We start from the raw sequence: 24,947 nt of genomic DNA, 5'->3' as shown, positions 1-24,947 counted from the left end.
GCTGTGTCTCTCCCCTGTCTCTCCCCTGTCTCTCCCCTGTCTCTCCCCTGTCTCTTGCTGTGTCTCTCCCCTGTCTCTCGCTGTGTCTCTCCCCTGTCTCTCCCCTGTCTCTCGCTGTGTCTCTCCCCTGTCTCTCGCTGTGTCTCTCTCCTGTCTCTCGCTGTGTCTCTCCCCTGTCTCTCGCTGTGTCTCTCCCCTGTCTCTCGCTGTGTCTCTCCCGTGTCGCTCTCCTCTGTCTATCTGTCTGTCTGTCTGTCTGTCTGTCTGTCTGTCTGTCTGTCTGTCTGTCTGTCTGTCTGTTAATCTCCTATCACTCCAGCATTGCAAAAAATACTGTTTAGATAATGGACAAATAACCATAATCTCCTCTCTCTCCCAGACCCGCTGGCCTCTCCATCTAAAATCAGTGTGTCAGTAGATAACAGCTCAGCCATTGTAAGGTGGCAGCCGGTTGACACACACACGGTCCAGGGTCACCTGCTGGGTTATAAGGTAACAACCACTACGCTTCCACAACATTCCACATGCAAGTAGGCCATGAAATATGACTACGAATGGAGAATGTTCATTGTCTGGGAAAGTGGCCCCTTATGTAGTGGTCAAGGAACTGACCAATCAATCTCTTCCCTTCTCTGATATATATTTCCCCCTTCCCTCTTCATCTCTCCTCTCTCTCTCTCTCTCTCTCTCTCTCTCTCTCTCTCTCTCTCTCTCTCTCTCTCTCTCTCTCTCTGTCTCTGTCTGTCTCTCTGTCTCTGTCTCTCTCTCTGTCTCTGTCTCTCTCTCTCTCTCTCTGTCTCTGTCTGTCTCTCTGTCTCTGTCTCTGTCTCTCTCTCTCTCTCTCCCTCTCTCTCTCTCTCTCTCTCTCTCTCTCTCTCACTCTCTGTCTGCCTCTCTGTCTCTGTCTCTGTCTCTGTTTCTGTCTCTGTCTCTGCCTCTGTCTCTGTCTCTGTCTCTCCCTCTCTCTCCCTCTCCCTCTCTGTCTCTCTCTCGCTCTCTGTCTGTCTGTCTGTCTGTCTGTCTGTCTGTCTGTCTGTCTGTCTGTCTGTCTGTCTGTCTGTCTCTGTCTCTCTCTCTCTCTCTCTGTCTATCTCTCTCTGTCTCTCTGTCTCTGTCTCTCTGTCTCTGTCTCTCTGTCTCTGTCTCTCTCTCTGTCTCTGTCCATCTCTCTCTCTGTCTCTCTGTCTCTGTCTCTCTCTCTGTCTCTGTCTCTGTCTCTGTCTCTGTCTCTCTCTCTCTCTCTCTCTCTCTCTCTGTCTCACTCTCTGTCTCTGTCTCACTCTCTGTCTCTCTCTCTGTCTCTGTCTCACTCTCTGTCTCTGTCATTCTCTCTCTCTCTCTCCCTCTCTCTTTCTCGCTCTAGATATATCTGAAGAGGTTGGGTTCCCAGGGAGGAAGAGAGCATAGAGTGATGGGACGCAGAGAGGTGAGAGAGATTAAGGGAGGAGTGGAGCGAGGGACGGAGAGAAAGGAGGAGAGGTGGGTTGTGGAGGTGGACGGCAACAAGACAAAAGAGGTGGTGACGGGGCTCAAACTCTATTCCCTGTACGAGCTGTCAATGACAACCTTCAACAGAAAGGGGGAGGGGCCTCACTCACCGACACACCCCTTCAGGACACCGGAGGGAGGTGAGCAGGAGAGTGTGAGTGTTTACTTATGTGTGAGGTTGGCAATGTAATAATATAATGTGTCTGTGTGTCTGTGTCTGTGTAGTTCCTGGTCCTCCTGCCTCTCTGGATTTTGAGAGTCCGTCGGAGACAGAGTTAACCCTTCACTGGAGGCCCCCCACTCAGCCCAACGGACAACTTGTGGGATATGTTCTACAGTACCAACAGAGTAAATCTCACGCACACGCACACAAACATACAAACAAATACACACACACACAGAGAGTACCTGAGTTAAGATTATAAGACGTAACGTGACTCGTACAATGGTGCAATCGAATTGGAGCAGGGCCACAGTACAACCATGGCCAGTGAAGAAAGCCATTTTGTTAACAGCACCATCAAACACCATCACACAGCCTCTAACCCTGTGTCTCCCCTCTCCAGTTTCAGACAGCCTCTATCCCTGTCTCCCCTCTCCAGTTTCAGACAGCCTCTAACCCTGTGTCTCCCCTCTCCAGTTTCAGACAGTCTCTAACCCTGTGTCTCCCCTCTCCAGTTATGACAGCCTCTAACCCTGTGTCTCCCCTCTCCAGTTTCAGACAGCCTCTAACCCTGTGTCTCCCCTCTCCAGTTTCAGACAGCCTCTAACCCTGTGTGTCCCCTCTCCAGTTTCAGACAGCCTCTAACACTGTGTCTCCCCTCTCCAGTTTCAGACAGCCTCTAACCCTGTGTCTCGCCTCTCCAGTTTCAGACAGTCTCTAACCCTGTGTCTCCTCTCCAGTTTCAGACAGCCTCTATCCCTGTCTCCCCTGTCCAGTTTCAGACAGCCTCTAACCCTGTGTCTCCCCTCTCCAGTTTGAGACAGCCTCTAACCCTGTGTCTCCTCTCCAGTTTCAGACAGCCTCTAACCCTGTGTCTCCCCTCTCCAGTTTCAGACAGCCTCTAACCCTGTGTCTCCCCTCTCCAGTTTGAGACAGCCTCTAACCCTGTGTCTCCTCTCCAGTTTCAGACAGCCTCTAACACTGTGTCTCCCCTCTCCAGTTTCAGACAGCCTCTAACCCTGTGTCTCGCCTCTCCAGTTTCAGACAGTCTCTAACCCTGTGTATCCTCTCCAGTTTCAGACAGCCTCTATCCCTGTCTCCCCTCTCCAGTTTCAGACAGCCTCTAACCCTGTGTCTCCCCTCTCCAGTTTGAGACAGCCTCTAACCCTGTGTCTCCTCTCCAGTTTCAGACAGCCTCTAACCCTGTGTCTCCCCTCTCCAGTTTCAGACAGCCTCTAACCCTGTGTCTCCCCTCTCCAGTTTGAGACAGCCTCTAACCCTGTGTTTCCTCTCCAGTTTCAGACAGCCTCTAACCCTGTGTCTCCTCTCCAGTTTCAGACAGCCTCTAACCCTGTGTCTCCTCTCCAGTTTCAGACAGCCTCTAACCCTGTGTCTCCCCTCTCCAGTTTCAGACAGCCTCTAACCCTGTGTCTCCCCTCTCCAGTTTCAGACAGCCGAAACAGTCCTCCTCAGGTAGAGGTGATCTATGACCCCACGGTGACCCACTTACCGTTGGAAGGTCTGGACCCTCATAGCCGCTACGTCTTCTACCTGAGGGGACGCACATCTGCCGGACAGGGACCCCCAATCACACGGGAGTGTGCCACCCTGCTGGACGGAGGTAGAATTATACAAGCTACAGTTGTGGTTGTCTCACCTAGCTATTTTAATATTAACTACTGTGATATGTGGTCTCACCCAGCTATTTTAATATTACCTACTGTAATATGTGGTTGTCTCACCTAGCTATTTTATTATTAACTACTGTAATATGTGGTAAGTCGCTCTGAATAAGAGCGTCTGCTAAATTACTATCAGGTAAAGGTACATGAAGGGAGCACAGAGATGTAACACAGGGAACAGTATAGCCTAACACAGGGAACAGTATAGACTAACACAGGGATCAGTATAGAATAACATAGGGATCAGTATAGACTAACACAGTCAGTACTGTTCCCTGTATTACATCTCTGTGTTAGTCCATACGGTTCCCTGTGTTACATCTCTAACACAGAGATGTTACACTGAGAACAATATGGACTAACACAGGGATCAGTATAGACTAACACAGGGATCAGTATAGACTAACACAGGGAACAGATTAGACTAACACAGGGAACAGCATAGACTAACACAGGGAACAGTATAGACTAACACAGGGAACAGTATAGACTAACACGGGGAACAGTATAGACTAACACAGTCAGTACTGTTCCCTGTATTACATCTCTGTGTTAGTCCATACGGTTCCCTGTGTTACATCTCTAACACAGAGATGTTACACTGAGAACAATATGGACTAACACAGGGATCAGTATAGACTAACACAGGGATCAGTATAGACTAACACAGGGAACAGATTAGACTAACACAGGGAACAGCATAGACTAACACAGGGAACAGTATAGACTAACACAGAGATGTTACACAGGGAACAGCATAGACTAACACAGGGAACAGAATAGACTAACATGGGGAACGGTATAGACTAATACAGGGAACAGTATAGACTAACACAGGGAACAGTATAGACTAACACAGAGATGTAACACAGGGAAAAATATAGACTAACACAGGGAACAGTATAGACTAACACAGGGAACAGTATAGACTAACACAGGGAACAGTATAGACTAACACAGAGATGTAACACAGGGAACAATATAGACTAACACAGGGAACAGTATAGACTAACACAGGGAACAGTATAGACTAACACAGAGATGTAACACAGGGAACAATATAGACTAATACAGGGAACAGTATAGACTAACACAGGGTACAGTATAGACTAAACCAGGGAACAGTATAGACTAACACAGGGAACAGTATAGACTAACACAGGGAACATGATAGACCGACACAGGGAACAGTATATACTAACACAGGGAACAGCATATACTAATACAGGGAACAGGATAGACCGACACAGGGAACAGTATAGACTAACACAGGGAAAAGTATAGAACAACAAAGGGAACAGTATAGACTAACACAGGGAACAGTATAGACTAACATATAGAATAACACAGGGAACAGTATAGACTAACACAGGGAACAGTATAGACTAACATATAGAATAACACAGGGAACAGTATAGACTAACACAGGGAACAGTATAGACTAACACAGGGAACAGTATAGACTAACACAGGGTACAGTATAGACTAAACCAGGGAACAGTATAGACTAACACAGGGAACAGTATAGACTAACACAGGGAACATGATAGACCGACACAGGGAACAGTATATACTAACACAGGGAACAGCATATACTAATACAGGGAACAGGATAGACTGACACAGGGAACAGTATAGAATAACACAGGGAACAGTATAGACTAACTCAGAGATGTTACATGGGGAACAGTATAGACTAACACAGGGAACAGTATCGACTAACATATAGACTAACACAGGGACCAGTATAGACAAACACAGGGAACAGTATAGACTAACACAGGGAACAGTATAGACTAACACAGGGAACAGTATAGACTAACACGGGGAACAGTATAGACTAACTCAGAGATGTTACACAGGGAACAGAATACACTAACACAGAGAACAGTATAGACTAACACAGGGAACAATATAGACTAACACAGATGTTACACAGGGAACAGTATAGACTAACACAGGGAACAGCATAGACTAACACAGGGAACAGCATAGACTAACATGGGGAACGGTATAGACTTACTCAGAGATGTTACACAGGGACAGTATAGACTAACACAGGGAACAGTATAGACTAACACAGGGAACAGTATAGACTAACACAGGGAACAGCATAGACTAACATATAGACTAACACAGGGAACAGTATAGACTAACACAGGGAACAGTATAGACTAACACAGGGAACAGTATAGACTAAATCAGAGATGTTACACAGGGAACAGTATAGACTAACACAGATGTTACACAGGGAACAGTATAGACTAACACAGGGAAAAGTATAGAACAACAAAGGGAACAGTATAAACTAACACAGGGAACAGTATAGACTAACATATAGAATAACACATGGTACAGTATAGACTAACACAGGGAAAAGTATAGAACAACACAGGGAACAGTATAGACTAACTCAGAGATGTTACACAGGGAACAGTATAGACTAACACAGGGAACAGTATAGACTGACACAGGGAACAGTATAGACTACCACAGGGAACAGTATAGACTAACACAGGGAACAGTATAGACTAACACAGGGAACAGGATAGACCGACACAGGGAACAGGATAGACCGAAACAGGGAACAGGATAGACCGACACAGGGAACAGTATAGACTAATACAGGGAACAGGATAGACTGACACAGGGAAGAGTATAGACTAACTCAGAGATGTTACACAGGGAACAGTATAGACTAACACAGGGAACAGTATCGACTAACATATAGACTAACACAGGGAACCGTATAAACTAACACAGGGAACAGTATAGACTAACACAGGGAACAGTATAGACTAACACAGGGAACATGATAGACCGACACAGGGAACAGTATATACTAACACAGGGAACAGCATATACTAATACAGGGAACAGGATAGACCGACACAGGGAACAGTATAGACTAACACAGGGAAAAGTATAGAACAACAAAGGGAACAGTATAGACTAACACAGGGAACAGTATAGACTAACATATAGAATAACACAGGGAACAGTATAGACTAACACAGGGAACAGTATAGACTAACATATAGAATAACACAGGGAACAGTATAGACTAACACAGGGAACAGTATAGACTAACACAGGGAACAGTATAGACTAACACAGGGTACAGTATAGACTAAACCAGGGAACAGTATAGACTAACACAGGGAACAGTATAGACTAACACAGGGAACATGATAGACCGACACAGGGAACAGTATATACTAACACAGGGAACAGCATATACTAATACAGGGAACAGGATAGACTGACACAGGGAACAGTATAGAATAACACAGGGAACAGTATAGACTAACTCAGAGATGTTACATGGGGAACAGTATAGACTAACACAGGGAACAGTATCGACTAACATATAGACTAACACAGGGACCAGTATAGACAAACACAGGGAACAGTATAGACTAACACAGGGAACAGTATAGACTAACACAGGGAACAGTATAGACTAACACGGGGAACAGTATAGACTAACTCAGAGATGTTACACAGGGAACAGAATACACTAACACAGAGAACAGTATAGACTAACACAGGGAACAATATAGACTAACACAGATGTTACACAGGGAACAGTATAGACTAACACAGGGAACAGCATAGACTAACACAGGGAACAGCATAGACTAACATGGGGAACGGTATAGACTTACTCAGAGATGTTACACAGGGACAGTATAGACTAACACAGGGAACAGTATAGACTAACACAGGGAACAGTATAGACTAACACAGGGAACAGCATAGACTAACATATAGACTAACACAGGGAACAGTATAGACTAACACAGGGAACAGTATAGACTAACACAGGGAACAGTATAGACTAAATCAGAGATGTTACACAGGGAACAGTATAGACTAACACAGATGTTACACAGGGAACAGTATAGACTAACACAGGGAAAAGTATAGAACAACAAAGGGAACAGTATAAACTAACACAGGGAACAGTATAGACTAACATATAGAATAACACATGGTACAGTATAGACTAACACAGGGAAAAGTATAGAACAACACAGGGAACAGTATAGACTAACACAGGGAACAGTATAGACTAACTCAGAGATGTTACACAGGGAACAGTATAGACTAACACAGGGAACAGTATAGACTGACACAGGGAACAGTATAGACTACCACAGGGAACAGTATAGACTAACACAGGGAACAGTATAGACTAACACAGGGAACAGGATAGACCGACACAGGGAACAGGATAGACCGAAACAGGGAACAGGATAGACCGACACAGGGAACAGTATAGACTAATACAGGGAACAGGATAGACTGACACAGGGAAGAGTATAGACTAACTCAGAGATGTTACACAGGGAACAGTATAGACTAACACAGGGAACAGTATCGACTAACATATAGACTAACACAGGGAACCGTATAAACTAACACAGGGAACAGTATAGACTAACACAGGGAACAGTATAGACTAACTCAGAGATGTTACACAGGGAACAGTATAGACTAACACAGGGAACAGTATAGACTACCACAGGGAACAGTATAGACTAACTCAGAGATGTTACACAGGGAACAGTATAGACTAACACAGGGAACAGTATAGACTAACACAGGGAACAGTATAGACTAACTCAGAGATGTTACACAGGGGACAGGATAGACTAACACAGGGAACAGTATAGACTAACTCAGAGATGTTACACATGGGACAGGATAGACTAACACAGGGAACAGTATAGACTAACACAGGGAACAGTATAGACTAACACAGGGAACAATAGAGACTAACACAGGAAACAGTATAGACTAACACAGGGAACAGTATAGACTAACACAGGGAACAGTATAGACTAACACAGGGAACAGTATAGACTAACACAGGGAACAGTATAGACTAACACAGGGAACAGTATAGAATAACACAGGGAACAGTATAGACTAACACAGGGAACAGTATAGACTAACTCAGAGATGTTACACAGGGAACAGTATAGACTAACACAGGGAACAGTATAGACTACCACAGGGAACAGTATAGACTAACACAGGGAACAGTATAGACTAACACAGGGAACAGGATAGACCGACACAGGGAACAGTATATACTAACACAGGGAACAGTATAGCCTAATACAGGGAACAGGATAGAATGACACAGGGAACAGTATAGACTAACACAGGGAACAGTATAGACTAACTCAGAGATGTTACACAGGGAACAGTATAGATTTACACAGGGAACAGTATAGACTAACACCGGGAACCGTATAGACTAACACAGGGAACAGTATAGACTAACACAGAGATGTTACACAGGGAACAGTATAGACTAACACAGAGATGTTAGACATGGAACAGTATAGACTAACACAGGGAACAGTATAGACTAACACAGGGAACAGGATAGACTGACACAGGAAATTGTATAGACTAACACAGGGAACAGTATAGACTAACACAGAGATGTAACACAAGGAACAGTATAGATGTACACAGGGAACAGTATAGACTAACACATGGAACCGGATAGACTGACACAGGGAACAGTATAGATTAACACAGGGAACAGTATAGACTAAAACTGAGATGTAACACAGGGAACAGTATAGACTAACACGGGGAACAGTATAGACCAACACAACAGTATATACTAGCTCGGAGAACAGTATAGACTAACACAGGGATCAGTATAGACTAACACAGGGAACAGCATAGACTAACACAGGGAACAGCATACACTAATACAGGGAACAGTATAGACTAACATATAGAATAACACAGGGAAGAGTATAGACTAACACAGGGAACAGTATAGACTAACACAGGGAACAATATAGACTAACACAGGGAACAGTATAGACGAGCACAGGGAACAGTATAGACTAGCACAGGGAACAGTATAGACTAACACAGGGAACAGTATAGACTAACACAGGGAACAGTATAGACTAACACAGGGGACAGTATAGACTAACACAGGGAACATTATAGACTAACACAGGGAACAGTATAGAATAAGATAGGGAACAGTATAGACTAACACAGATGTTACACAGGGAACAGTATAGACTAACACAGAGAACAGTATAGACTTACATAGAACCGTATAGACTAACATATCGAACCGTATAGACTAACACAGGGAACCATATAGACTAACACAGGGAACAGTATAGACTAACTCAGAGATGTTACACAGGGAACAGTATAGACTAACACAGGGAACAGTATAGACTGACACAGGGATCAGTATAGACTAACATATAGATGCAACACAGGGAACAGTATAGACTAACACAGGGAACAGTATAGACTGACACAGGGAACAGTATAGACTAACACAGGGAACAGTATAGACTAACACAGGGAACAGTATAGACTAACACAGGGAACAGTATAGACTAAGATAGGGAACAGTATAGACTAACACTGAGATGTAACACAGGGAACAGTATAGACTAACACGGGGAACAGTATAGACCAACACAACAGTATATACTAGCTCGGAGAACAGTATAGACTAACACAGGGAACAGCATAGACTAATACAGGGAACAGTATAGACTAACATATAGACTAACACAGGGAACAGTATAGACTAATACAGGGAACAGTATAGAATAACACAGGGAACAGTATAGACTAACACAGGGAACAATATAGACTAACACAGGGAACAGTATGGACTAGCACAGGGAACAGTATAGACTAGCACAGGGAACAGTATAGACTAGCACAGGGAACAGTATAGACTAACACAGGGGACAGTATAGACTAACACAGGGAACAGTATAGACTAACACAGGGAACAGTATAGACTAACACAGGGAACAGTATAGACTAACACAGGGAACAGTATAGACTAAGATAGGGAACAGTATAGACTAACACAGATGTTACACAGGGAACAGTATAGACTAGCACAGGGAACAGTATAGACTAACACAGGGGACAGTATAGACTAACACAGGGAACAGTATAGAATAACACAGGGAACAGTATAGACTAAGATAGGGCACAGTATAGACTAACACAGAGATGTTAGACATGGAACAGTATAGACTAACAAAGAGAACAGTATAGACTAACAAAGAGAACAGTATAGACTCACTCAGAGATGTTACACAGGGAACAGTATTGACTAACACAGGGAACAGTATAGACTAACACAGGGAACAGTATAGACTAACATATAGATGCAACACAGGGAACAGTATAGACTGACACAGGGAACAGTATAGACTAACACAGGGAACAGTATAGACTAACACAGGGAACAGTATAGACTAACTCAGAGATGTTACACAGGGAACAGTATTGACTAACACAGGGAACAGTATAGACTAACACAGGGAACAGTATAGACTAACATATAGATGCAACACAGGGAACAGTATAGACTGACACAGGGAACAGTATAGACTAACACAGGGAACAGTATAGACTAACACAGGGAACAGTATAGACTAACACAGGGAACAGTATAGACTAAGATAGGGAACAGTATAGACTAACACAGATATGTTACACAGGGAACAGTATAGGCGGACACAGGGAACAGTATAGACTAACACAGAGAACAGTATAGACTAGGATAGGGAACAGTATAGACTAACACAGGGAACAGTATAGACTAAGATAGGGAACAGTATAGACTAACATGGAGATGTTACTCAGGGAACAGTATAGGCGGACACAGGGAACAGTATAGACTAACACAGAGAACAGTATAGACTAAGATAGGGAACAGTATAGACTAACACAGGGAACAGTATAGACTAAGATAGGGAACAGTATAGACTAACATGGAGATGTTGGACATGGAACAGTATAGACGGACACAGGGAAGAGTATAGACTAACACAGGGAACAGTATAGACTAACATAGATGCAACACAGGGAACCGTATAGACTAACACAGGGAACCGTATAGACTAACACAGGGAACCGTATAGACTAACACAGGGAACCATATAGACTAACACAGAGATTTAACACAGGGACCAGTATAGACTAACACAGGGAACAGTATAGACTAACACAGGGAACAGTATAGACTAACACAGGGAACAGTATAGACTAACACAGGGAACAGTATAGACTAAGATAGGGAACAGTATAGACTAACACAGAGATGTTACACAGGGAACAGTATAGGCTAACACGGAGATGTTAGACATGGAACAGTATAGACGGACACAGGGAACAGTATAGACTAACACAGGGAACAGTATAGACTAACACAGAGAACAGTATAGACTTACATAGAACCGTATAGACTAACATATCGAACCGTATAGACTAACACAGGGAACCATATAGACTAACACAGGGAACAGTATAGACTAACTCAGAGATGTTACACAGGGAACAGTATAGACTGACACAGGGATCAGTATAGACTAACATATAGATGCAACACAGGGAACAGTATAGACTAACACAGGGAACAGTATAGACTGACACAGGGAACAGTATAGACTAACACAGGGAACAGTATAGACTAACACAGGGAACAGTATAGACTAACACAGGGAACAGTATAGACTAAGATAGGGAACAGTATAGACTAACACTGAGATGTAACACAGGGAACAGTATAGACTAACACGGGGAACAGTATAGACCAACACAACAGTATATACTAGCTCGGAGAACAGTATAGACTAACACAGGGAACAGCATATACTAACACAGGGAACAGCATAGACTAATACAGGGAACAGTATAGACTAACATATAGACTAACACAGGGAACAGTATAGACTAATACAGGGAACAGTATAGAATAACACAGGGAACAGTATAGACTAACACAGGGAACAATATAGACTAACACAGGGAACAGTATGGACTAGCACAGGGAACAGTATAGACTAGCACAGGGAACAGTATAGACTAGCACAGGGAACAGTATAGACTAACACAGGGGACAGTATAGACTAACACAGGGAACAGTATAGACTAACACAGGGAACAGTATAGACTAACACAGGGAACAGTATAGACTAACACAGGGAACAGTATAGACTAACACAGGGAACAGTATAGACTAACACAGATGTTACACAGGGAACAGTATAGACTAGCACAGGGAACAGTATAGACTAACACAGGGGACAGTATAGACTAACACAGGGAACAGTATAGAATAACACAGGGAACAGTATAGACTAACACAGAGATGTTAGACATGGAACAGTATAGACTAACAAAGAGAACAGTATAGACTAACAAAGAGAACAGTATAGACTCACTCAGAGATGTTACACAGGGAACAGTATTGACTAACACAGGGAACAGTATAGACTAACACAGGGAACAGTATAGACTAACATATAGATGCAACACAGGGAACAGTATAGACTGACACAGGGAACAGTATAGACTAACACAGGGAACAGTATAGACTAACACAGGGAACAGTATAGACTAACTCAGAGATGTTACACAGGGAACAGTATTGACTAACACAGGGAACAGTATAGACTAACACAGGGAACAGTATAGAATAAGATAGGGAACAGTATAGACTAACACAGATGTTACACAGGGAACAGTATAGACTAACACAGAGAACAGTATAGACTTACATAGAACCGTATAGACTAACATATCGAACCGTATAGACTAACACAGGGAACCATATAGACTAACACAGGGAACAGTATAGACTAACTCAGAGATGTTACACAGGGAACAGTATAGACTAACACAGGGAACAGTATAGACTGACACAGGGATCAGTATAGACTAACATATAGATGCAACACAGGGAACAGTATAGACTAACACAGGGAACAGTATAGACTGACACAGGGAACAGTATAGACTAACACAGGGAACAGTATAGACTAACACAGGGAACAGTATAGACTAACACAGGGAACAGTATAGACTAAGATAGGGAACAGTATAGACTAACACTGAGATGTAACACAGGGAACAGTATAGACTAACACGGGGAACAGTATAGACCAACACAACAGTATATACTAGCTCGGAGAACAGTATAGACTAACACAGGGAACAGCATATACTAACACAGGGAACAGCATAGACTAATACAGGGAACAGTATAGACTAACATATAGACTAACACAGGGAACAGTATAGACTAATACAGGGAACAGTATAGAATAACACAGGGAACAGTATAGACTAACACAGGGAACAATATAGACTAACACAGGGAACAGTATGGACTAGCACAGGGAACAGTATAGACTAGCACAGGGAACAGTATAGACTAGCACAGGGAACAGTATAGACTAACACAGGGGACAGTATAGACTAACACAGGGAACAGTATAGACTAACACAGGGAACAGTATAGACTAACACAGGGAACAGTATAGACTAACACAGGGAACAGTATAGACTAAGATAGGGAACAGTATAGACTAACACAGATGTTACACAGGGAACAGTATAGACTAGCACAGGGAACAGTATAGACTAACACAGGGGACAGTATAGACTAACACAGGGAACAGTATAGACTAACACAGGGAACAGTATAGACTAAGATAGGGCACAGTATAGACTAACACAGAGATGTTAGACATGGAACAGTATAGACTAACAAAGAGAACAGTATAGACTAACAAAGAGAACAGTATAGACTCACTCAGAGATGTTACACAGGGAACAGTATTGACTAACACAGGGAACAGTATAGACTAACACAGGGAACAGTATAGACTAACATATAGATGCAACACAGGGAACAGTATAGACTGACACAGGGAACAGTATAGACTAACACAGGGAACAGTATAGACTAACACAGGGAACAGTATAGACTAACTCAGAGATGTTACACAGGGAACAGTATTGACTAACACAGGGAACAGTATAGACTAACACAGGGAACAGTATAGACTAACATATAGATGCAACACAGGGAACAGTATAGACTGACACAGGGAACAGTATAGACTAACACAGGGAACAGTATAGACTAACACAGGGAACAGTATAGACTAACACAGGGAACAGTATAGACTAAGATAGGGAACAGTATAGACTAACACAGATATGTTACACAGGGAACAGTATAGGCGGACACAGGGAACAGTATAGACTAACACAGAGAACAGTATAGACTAGGATAGGGAACAGTATAGACTAACACAGGGAACAGTATAGACTAAGATAGGGAACAGTATAGACTAACATGGAGATGTTACTCAGGGAACAGTATAGGCGGACACAGGGAACAGTATAGACTAACACAGAGAACAGTATAGACTAAGATAGGGAACAGTATAGACTAACACAGGGAACAGTATAGACTAAGATAGGGAACAGTATAGACTAACATGGAGATGTTGGACATGGAACAGTATAGACGGACACAGGGAAGAGTATAGACTAACACAGGGAACAGTATAGACTAACATAGATGCAACACAGGGAACCGTATAGACTAACACAGGGAACCGTATAGACTAACACAGGGAACCGTATAGACTAACACAGGGAACCATATAGACTAACACAGAGATTTAACACAGGGACCAGTATAGACTAACACAGGGAACAGTATAGACTAACACAGGGAACAGTATAGACTAACACAGGGAACAGTATAGACTAACACAGGGAACAGTATAGACTAAGATAGGGAACAGTATAGACTAACACAGAGATGTTACACAGGGAACAGTATAGGCTAACACGGAGATGTTAGACATGGAACAGTATAGACGGACACAGGGAACAGTATAGACTAACACAGGGAACAGTATAGACTAACACAGAGAACAGTATAGACTAACATAAATGCAACACAGGGTACCGTATAGACTAACACAGGGAACCTTATAGACTAACATAGGGAACCGTATAGACTAACACAGGGAACCATATAGACTAACACAGGGAACAGTATAGACTAACATAGATGCAACACAGGGAACCGCATAGACTAACACAGGGAACCTTATAGACTAACACAGGGAACCGTATAGACTAACACAGAGATTTAACACAGGGACCATATAGACTAACACAGGGAACCATATAGACTAACACAGGGAACAGTATAGACGAGCACAGGGAACAGTATAGACTAGCACAGGGAACAGTATAGACTAGCACAGGGAACAGTATAGACTAACACAGGGAACAGTATAGACTAACACAGGGAACAGTATAGACTAACACAGGGGACAGTATAGACTAACACAGGGAACATTATAGACTAACACAGGGAACAGTATAGAATAAGATAGGGAACAGTATAGACTAACACAGATGTTACACAGGGAACAGTATAGACTAACACAGGGAACAGTATAGACTTACATAGAACGTATAGACTAACATCGAACCGTATAGACTAACACAGGGAACCATATAGACTAACACAGGGAACAGTATAGACTAACTCAGAGATGTTACACAGGGAACAGTATAGACTAACACAGGGAACAGTATAGACTGACACAGGGATCAGTATAGACTAACAAATAGATGCAACACAGGGAACAGTATAGACTAACACAGGGAACAGTATAGACTGACACAGGGAACAGTATAGACTAACACAGGGAACAGTATAGACTAACACAGGGAACAGTATAGACTAACACAGGGAACAGTATAGACTAAGATAGGGAACAGTATAGACTAACACTGAGATGTAACACAGGGAACAGTATAGACTAACACGGGGAACAGTATAGACCAACACAACAGTATATACTAGCTCGGAGAACAGTATAGACTAACACAGGGAACAGCATATACTAACACAGGGAACAGCATAGACTAATACAGGGAACAGTATAGACTAACATATAGACTAACACAGGGAACAGTATAGACTAATACAGGGAACAGTATAGAATAACACAGGGAACAGTATAGACTAACACAGGGAACAATATAGACTAACACAGGGAACAGTATAGACTAACACAGGGAACAGTATAGACTAGCACAGGGAACAGTATAGACTAGCACAGGGAACAGTATAGACTAACACAGGGAACAGTATAGACTAACACAGGGAACAGTATAGACTAACACAGGGAACAGTATAGACTAACACAGGGAACAGTATAGACTAACACAGGGAACAGTATAGACTAAGATAGGGAACAGTATAGACTAACACAGATGTTACACAGGGAACAGTATAGACTAACACAGGGAACAGTATAGACTAACACAGGGGACAGTATAGACTAACACAGGGAACAGTATAGACTAACACAGGGAACAGTATAGACTAAGATAGGGCACAGTATAGACTAACACAGAGATGTTAGACATGGAACAGTATAGACTAACAAAGAGAACAGTATAGACTAACAAAGAGAACAGTATAGACTAACTCAGAGATGTATACACAGGGAACAGTATTGACTAACACAGGGAACAGTATAGACTAACACAGGGAACAGTATAGACTAACATATAGATGCAACACAGGGAACAGTATAGACTGACACAGGGAACAGTATAGACTAACACAGGGAATAGTATAGACTAACACAGGGAACAGTATAGACTAACTCAGAGATGTTACACAGGGAACAGTATTGACTAACACAGGGAACAGTATAGACTAACACAGGGAACAGTATAGACTAACATATAGATGCAACACAGGGAACAGTATAGACTGACACAGGGAACAGTATAGACTAACACAGGGAACAGTATAGACTAACACAGGGAACAGTATAGACTAACACAGGGAACAGTATAGACTAAGATAGGGAACAGTATAGACTAACACAGAGATGTTACACAGGGAACAGTATAGGCGGACACAGGGAACAGTATAGACTAACACAGAGAACAGTATAGACTAGGATAGGGAACAGTATAGACTAACACAGGGAACAGTATAGACTAAGATAGGGAACAGTATAGACTAACATGGAGATGTTACTCAGGGAACAGTATAGGCGGACACAGGGAACAGTATAGACTAACACAGAGAACAGTATAGACTAAGATAGGGAACAGTATAGACTAACACAGGGAACAGTATAGACTAAGATAGGGAACAGTATAGACTAACATGGAGATGTTGGACATGGAACAGTATAGACGGACACAGGGAAGAGTATAGACTAACACAGGGAACAGTATAGACTAACATAGATGCAACACAGGGAACCGTATAGACTAACACAGGGAACCGTATAGACTAACACAGGGAACCGTATAGACTAACACAGGGAACCATATAGACTACAGAGATTTAACACAGGGACCAGTATAGACTAACACAGGGAACAGTATAGACTAACACAGGGAACAGTATAGACTAACACAGGGAACAGTATAGACTAACACAGGGAACAGTATAGACTAACACAGGGAACAGTATAGACTAACACAGAGATGTTACACAGGGAACAGTATAGGCTAACACGGAGATGTTAGACATGGAACAGTATAGACGGACACAGGGAACAGTATAGACTAACACAGGGAACAGTATAGACTAGAACAGTATAGACTAACATAAATGCAACACAGGGAACAGTATAGACTAACACAGGGAACAGTATAGACTAACATAGGGAAAATAGACTAACACAGGGAACCGTATAGACTAACACAGGGAACAGTATAGACTAACATAGATGCAACACAGGGAACCGCATAGACTAACACAGGGAACCTTATAGACTAACACAGGGAACCGTATAGACTAACACAGAGATTTAACACAGGGACCGTATAGACTAACACAGGGAACCATATAGACTAACACAGGGAACAGTATAGACTAACATAGATGCAACACAGGGAACCGTATAGACTAACACAGGGAACCTTATAGACTAACACAGGGAACAGCATAGACTAACACAGGGAAAAGTATAGACTAACATATAGACTAACACAGGGAACCGTATAGACTGACACAGGGAACAGGATAGACTAACACAGGGAACAGTATAGACTAACACAGGGAACAGTATAGACTAACACAGGGAAAAGTGTAGACTAACACAGGGAACAGTATAGACTAACTCAGAGATGTTACACAGGGAACAGTATAGACTAACACAGGGAACAGTATCGACTAACACAGAGATGTAACACAGGGAACAGTGTAGACTAACACAGGGAACAGTATAGACTAACACAGGGAACAGTATAGACTAACACAGGGAACAGGATAGACCGACACAGGGAACAGTATAGACTAATACAGGGAACAGGATAGACTGACACAGGGAACAGTATAGACTAACACTGGGAACAGTATAGACTAACTCAGAGATGTTACACAGGGAACAGGATAGACTGACACAGGGAACAGTATAGACTAACACAGGGAACAGTATAGACTAACTCAGAGATGTTACACAGGGAACAGTATAGACTAACACAGGGAACAGTATAGACTAACTCAGAGATGTAACACAGGGAACAGTGTAGACTAACACAGGGAACAATGTAGACTAACACAGGGAACAGTATATACTATCACAGGGAACAGTATAGACTAACACAGGGAACAGTATAGACTAACACAGGGAACAGTATAGACTAACATATAGACTGACACAGGGAACCGTATAGACTGACACAGGGAACAGGATAGACTAACACAGGGAACAGGATAGACTAACACAGGGAACAGTATAGACTAACACAGGGAACAGTATAGACTAACACAGGGAACAGGATAGACTGACACAGGGAACAGTACAGACTAACACAGGGAACAGTATAGACTAACTCAGAGATGTTACACAGGGAACAGGATAGACTGACACAGGGAACAGTATTGACTAACACAGGGAACAGTATAGACTAACTCAGAGATGTTACACAGGGAACAGTATAGACTAACACAGGGAACAGTATAGACTAACTCAGAGATGTAACACAGGGAACAGTGTAGACTAACACAGGGAACAGTATAGACTAGCACAGGGAACAGTATAGACTAACACAGGGGACAGTATAGACTAACACAGGGAACAGTATAGACTAACACAGGGAACAGTATAGACTAGCACAGGGAACAGTATAGACTAGCACAGGGAACAGTATAGACTAGCACAGGGAACAGTATAGACTAACACAGGGGACAGTATAGACTAACACAGGGAACAGTATAGACTAACACAGGGAACAGTATAGACTAAGATAGGGAACAGTATAGACTAACACAGAGATGTTAGACATGGAACAGTATAGACTAACAAAGAGAACAGTATAGACTAACAAAGAGAACAGTATAGACTAACATATAGACTAACACAGGGAACCGTATAGACTGACACAGGGAACAGTATAGACTAACACAGGGAACAGTATAGACTAACACAGGGAACAGTATAGACTAACACAGGGAATAGTATAGACTAAGATAGGGAACAGTATAGACTAACAAGGATATGTTACACAGGGAACAGTATTGACTAACACAGGGAACAGTATAGACTAACATATAGATGCAACACAGGGAACAGTATAGACTGACACAGGGAACAGTATAGACTAACACAGGGAATAGTATAGACTAACACAGGGAACAGTATAGACTAACTCAGAGATGTTACACAGGGAACAGTATTGACTAACACAGGGAACAGTATAGACTAACACAGGGAACAGTATAGACTAACATATAGATGCTACACAGGGAACCGTATAGATTGACACAGGGAACAGTATAGACTAACACAGGGAACAGTATAGACTAACACAGGGAACAGTATAGACTAACACAGGGAACAGTATAGACTAAGATAGGGAACAGTATAGACTAACATGGAGATGTTACTCAGGGAACAGTATAGGCGGACACAGGGAACAGTATAGACTAACACAGAGAACAGTATAGACTAAGATAGGGAACAGTATAGACTAACACAGGGAACAGTATAGACTAAGATAGGGAACAGTATAGACTAACATGGAGATGTTGGACATGGAACAGTATAGACGGACACAGGGAAGAGTATAGACTAACACAGAGAACAGTATAGACTAACATAGATGCAACACAGGGAACCGTATAGACTAACACAGGGAACCTTATAGACTAACATAGGGAACTGTATAGACTAACACAGGGAACCATATAGACTACCACAGGGAACAGTATAGACTAACATAGATGCAACACAGGGAACCGTATAGACTAACACAGGGAACCGTATAGACTAACACAGGGAACCGTATAGACTAACACAGGGAACCATATAGACTAACACAGAGATTTAACACAGGGACCAGTATAGACTAACACAGGGAACAGTATAGACTAACACAGGGAACAGTATAGACTAACACAGGGAACAGTATAGACTAACACAGGGAACAGTATAGACTAAGATAGGGAACAGTATAGACTAACACAGAGAACAGTATAGACTAACATAAATGCAACACAGGGAACCGTATAGACTAACACAGGGAACCTTATAGACTAACATAGGGAACCGTATAGACTAACACAGGGAACCATATAGACTAACACAGGGAACCGTATAGACTAACACAGAGATTTAACACAGTGACCAGTATAGACTAACACAGGGAACAGCATAGACTAACACAGGGAAAAGTATAGACTAACATATAGACTAACACAGGGAACCGTATAGACTGACACAGGGAACAGGATAGACTAACACAGGGAACAGTATAGACTAACACAGGGAACAGTATAGACTAACACAGGGAAAAGTATAGACTAACACAGGGAACAGTATAGACTAACTCAGAGATGTCAGAGATGTTACACAGGGAACAGTATAGACTAACACAGGGAACAGTATCGACTAACACAGAGACGTAACACAGGGAACAGTGTAGACTAACACAGGGAACAGTATAGACTAACACAGGGAACAGTATAGACTAACACAGGGAACAGGATAGACCGACACAGGGAACAGTATAGACTAATACAGGGAACAGGATAGACTGACACAGGGAACAGTATAGACTAACACAGGGAACAGTATAGACTAACTCAGAGATGTTACACAGGGAAAAGGATAGACTGACACAGGGAACAGTATAGACTAACACAGGGAACAGTATAGACTAACTCAGAGATGTTACACAGGGAACAGTATAGACTAACACAGGGAACAGTATAGACTAACTCAGAGATGTAACACAGGGAACAGTGTAGACTAACACAGGGAACAATGTAGACTAACACAGGGAACAGTATATACTATCACAGGGAACAGTATAGACTAACACAGGGAACAGTATAGACTAACACAGGGAACAGTATAGACTAACATATAGACTGACACAGGGAACCGTATAGACTGACACAGGGAACAGGATAGACTAACACAGGGAACAGGATAGACTAACACAGGGAACAGTATAGACTAACACAGGGAACAGTATAGACTAACACAGGGAACAGGATAGACTGACACAGGGAACAGTACAGACTAACACAGGGAACAGTATAGACTAACTCAGAGATGTTACACAGGGAACAGGATAGACTGACACAGGGAACAGTATTGACTAACACAGGGAACAGTATAGACTAACTCAGAGATGTTACACAGGGAACAGTATAGACTAACACAGGGAACAGTATAGACTAACTCAGAGATGTAACACAGGGAACAGTGTAGACTAACACAGGGAACAATGTAGACTAACACAGGGAACAGTATATACTATCACAGGGAACAGTATAGACTAACACAGGGAACAGTATAGACTAACACAGGGAACAGTATAGACTAACACAGGGAACAGTATAGACTAACATATAGACTGACACAGGGAACCGTATAGACTGACACAGGGAACAGGATAGACTAACACAGGGAACAGTATAGACTAACACAGGGAACAGTATAGACTAACACAGGGAACAGTATAGACTAACACAGGGAACAGGATAGACTGACACAGGGAACAGTACAGACTAACACGGAACAGTATAGACTAACTCAGAGATGTTACACAGGGAACAGTATAGACTAACACAGGGAACAGTATCAACTAACATATAGACTTACACAGGGAACAGTATAGACTAACACAGGGAACAGTATAGACTAACACAGGGAACAGTATAGACTAACTCAGATATGTTACACAGGGAAAAGTATAGACTAACACAGGGAACAGTATAGACTAACACAGGGAACAGTATAGACTGACATATGGAACAGTATAGACTAACACAGGGAACAGTATAGACTGACATATGGAACAGTATAGACTAACACAGGGAACAGTATAGACTAACACAGGGAACAGTATAGACTAACTCAGAGATGTTACATAGGGAACAGTATAGACTAACACAGGGAACAGTATAGACTAACACAGGGAACAGTATAGACTAACACAGGGAACAGGATAGACTGACACAGGGAACAGTATAGACTAACACAGGGAACAGTATAGACTAACTCAGAGATGTTACACAGGGAACAGTATAGATTTACACAGGGAACAGTATAGATTTACACAGGGAACAGTATAGACTAACACCGGGAACAGTATAGACTAACACAGGGAAAAGTATAGACTAACACAGGGAACAGTATAGACTAACTCAGAGATTTTACACAGGGAACAGTATAGACTAACACAGAGATGTTACACAGGGGACAGTATAGACTAACACAGGGAACAGTATAGACTAACACAGGGAACAGTATAGACTGACACAGTGAACAGGATAGACTGACACAGGGAACAGTATAGACTAACACAGGGAACAGTATAGACTAACACAGGGAACAGTATAGACTAACACAGGGAACAATATAGACTAACACAGGGAACAGTTTAGACTAACACAGGGAACAGTATAGACTAACTCAGAGATGTTACATAGGGAACAGTATAGACGAACACAGGGAACAACATAGACTAACACAGGGAACAGTATAGACTAACTCAGAGATGTTACATAGGGAACAGTATAGACTAACTCAGAGATGTTACATAGGGAACAGTATAGACGAACACAGGGATCAGTATAGACTAACACAGGGATCAGCATAGACTAACACAGAGAACAGTGTAGACTAACACAGAGAACTGTATACACTAACACGGGGATCAGTATAGACTAACACGGAGATGTAACACTGCGAACATTAAAGACTGTACATTGATATTGAAACCATTCCCGTGTTAGTCTAACATCAGCATTGTGATAGGAACCAATACATTGACCCCCCCCCCCCCACTAACATCAGTATTGTGATAGAAACTAATATATTGATCTCCCCCCTCAGTACCTCCCAGTAACGTCAGTACAGTGGTAGGAGAAAGGTCAGTCAACCTGAGCTGGGTCCCTGGAGACAGATATAGGAACCACAGCTTCCACATCAAATACCTCAGCAAGACTGGTGAGACTACCTTCTATCTATGGTATATCTACACCAGACTGGTGACACTACCTTCTGTCTATGGTATATCTACACCAGACTGGTGACACTACCTTCTACCTATGGTATATCTACACCAGACTGGTGACACTACCTTCTATCTATGGTATATCTACACTAGACTGGTGACACTACCTTCTATCTATGGTATATCTACACATTCTGGTGAGGGAGGGAGACAGGGTGTGAGGGGAGGAGTGTATGGCAGTGAGGTAGGGAGGTAGGGCAGGGAGGTAGGGAGGGATGGTGGGGAGGAGAGTATATGTGGAGGGAGGCAGGGTGTGAGGGGAGGAGTGTATGGCAGTGAGGTAGGGAGGGATGGTGGGGAGGAGAGTATATGTGGAGGGAGGGAGTAATGGAAGGAGGCAGGGAGGGAAGGGAGGAGAGTATATGTGGAGGCAGGGAGGGGAGGAGAGTATATACAGATGGAGGGGAGGAGAGTATATACAGATGGAGAGGAGGAGAGTATATACAGATGGAGGGGAGGAGAGTATATGTGGAGGCAGGGAGTAATGGAAGGAGGCAGGGAGGGAAGGGAGGAGAGTATATGTGGAGGGAGGGAGTAATGGAAGGAGGCAGGGAGGGAAAGGAGGAGAGTATATGTGGAGGCAGGGAGGGGAGGAGAGTATATACAGATGGAGGGGAGGAGAGTATATACAGATGGAGGGGAGGAAAGTATATGTGGAGGCAGGGAGTAATGGAAGGAGGCAGGGAGGGAAGGGAGGAGAGTATATGTGGAGGGAGGGAGTAATGGAAGGAGGCAGGGAGGGAAGGGATGAGAGTATATATAGATGGAGAGGAGGAGTGTATATACAGATGGAGGGGAGGAGAGTATATACAGATGGAGGGGAGGAGAGTATATACAGATGGAGGGGAGGAGAGTATATACAGATGGAGGGGAGGAGAGTATATGTGGAGGCAGGGAGTAATGGAAGGAGGCAGGGAGGGAAGGGAGGAGAGTATATGTGGAGGGAGGGAGTAATGGAAGGAGGCAGGGAGGGAAGGGATGAGAGTAGGTATAGATAGAGAGGAGGAGAGTATATACAGATGGAGGGGAGGAGAGTATATACAGATGGAGGGGAGGAGAGTATATACAGATGGAGGGGAGGAGAGTATATACAGATGGAGGGGAGGAGAGTATATACAGATGGAGGGGAGGAGAGTATATACAGATGGAGGGGAGGAGAGTATATACAGATGGAGAGGAGGAGAGTATATGTGGAGGCAGGG

General features: G+C 42.8%; 1 protein-coding gene across 1 annotated transcript in view; it reads left to right on the top strand.

Moving 5' to 3' along the window:
- Positions 1–24,947, top strand: part of LOC139417452 (neural cell adhesion molecule L1.1-like) — a 113,458-nt gene that overhangs the window by 69,351 nt on the left and 19,160 nt on the right. Inside the window, exons 19-23 of the mRNA XM_071166738.1 lie at positions 380–492; positions 1,364–1,628; positions 1,714–1,836; positions 3,096–3,272; positions 23,565–23,678. Coding sequence (XP_071022839.1) covers positions 380–492; positions 1,364–1,628; positions 1,714–1,836; positions 3,096–3,272; positions 23,565–23,678 — 792 coding nt within the window. The remainder of the gene's footprint in view (positions 1–379; positions 493–1,363; positions 1,629–1,713; positions 1,837–3,095; positions 3,273–23,564; positions 23,679–24,947) is intronic.

The sequence above is a fragment of the Oncorhynchus clarkii genome, chromosome 9 (assembly GCF_045791955.1).
Source record: "Oncorhynchus clarkii lewisi isolate Uvic-CL-2024 chromosome 9, UVic_Ocla_1.0, whole genome shotgun sequence".
Lineage (NCBI taxonomy): Eukaryota > Metazoa > Chordata > Actinopteri > Salmoniformes > Salmonidae > Oncorhynchus > Oncorhynchus clarkii.
This window is presented reverse-complemented; position numbering and strand designations above follow the sequence as displayed.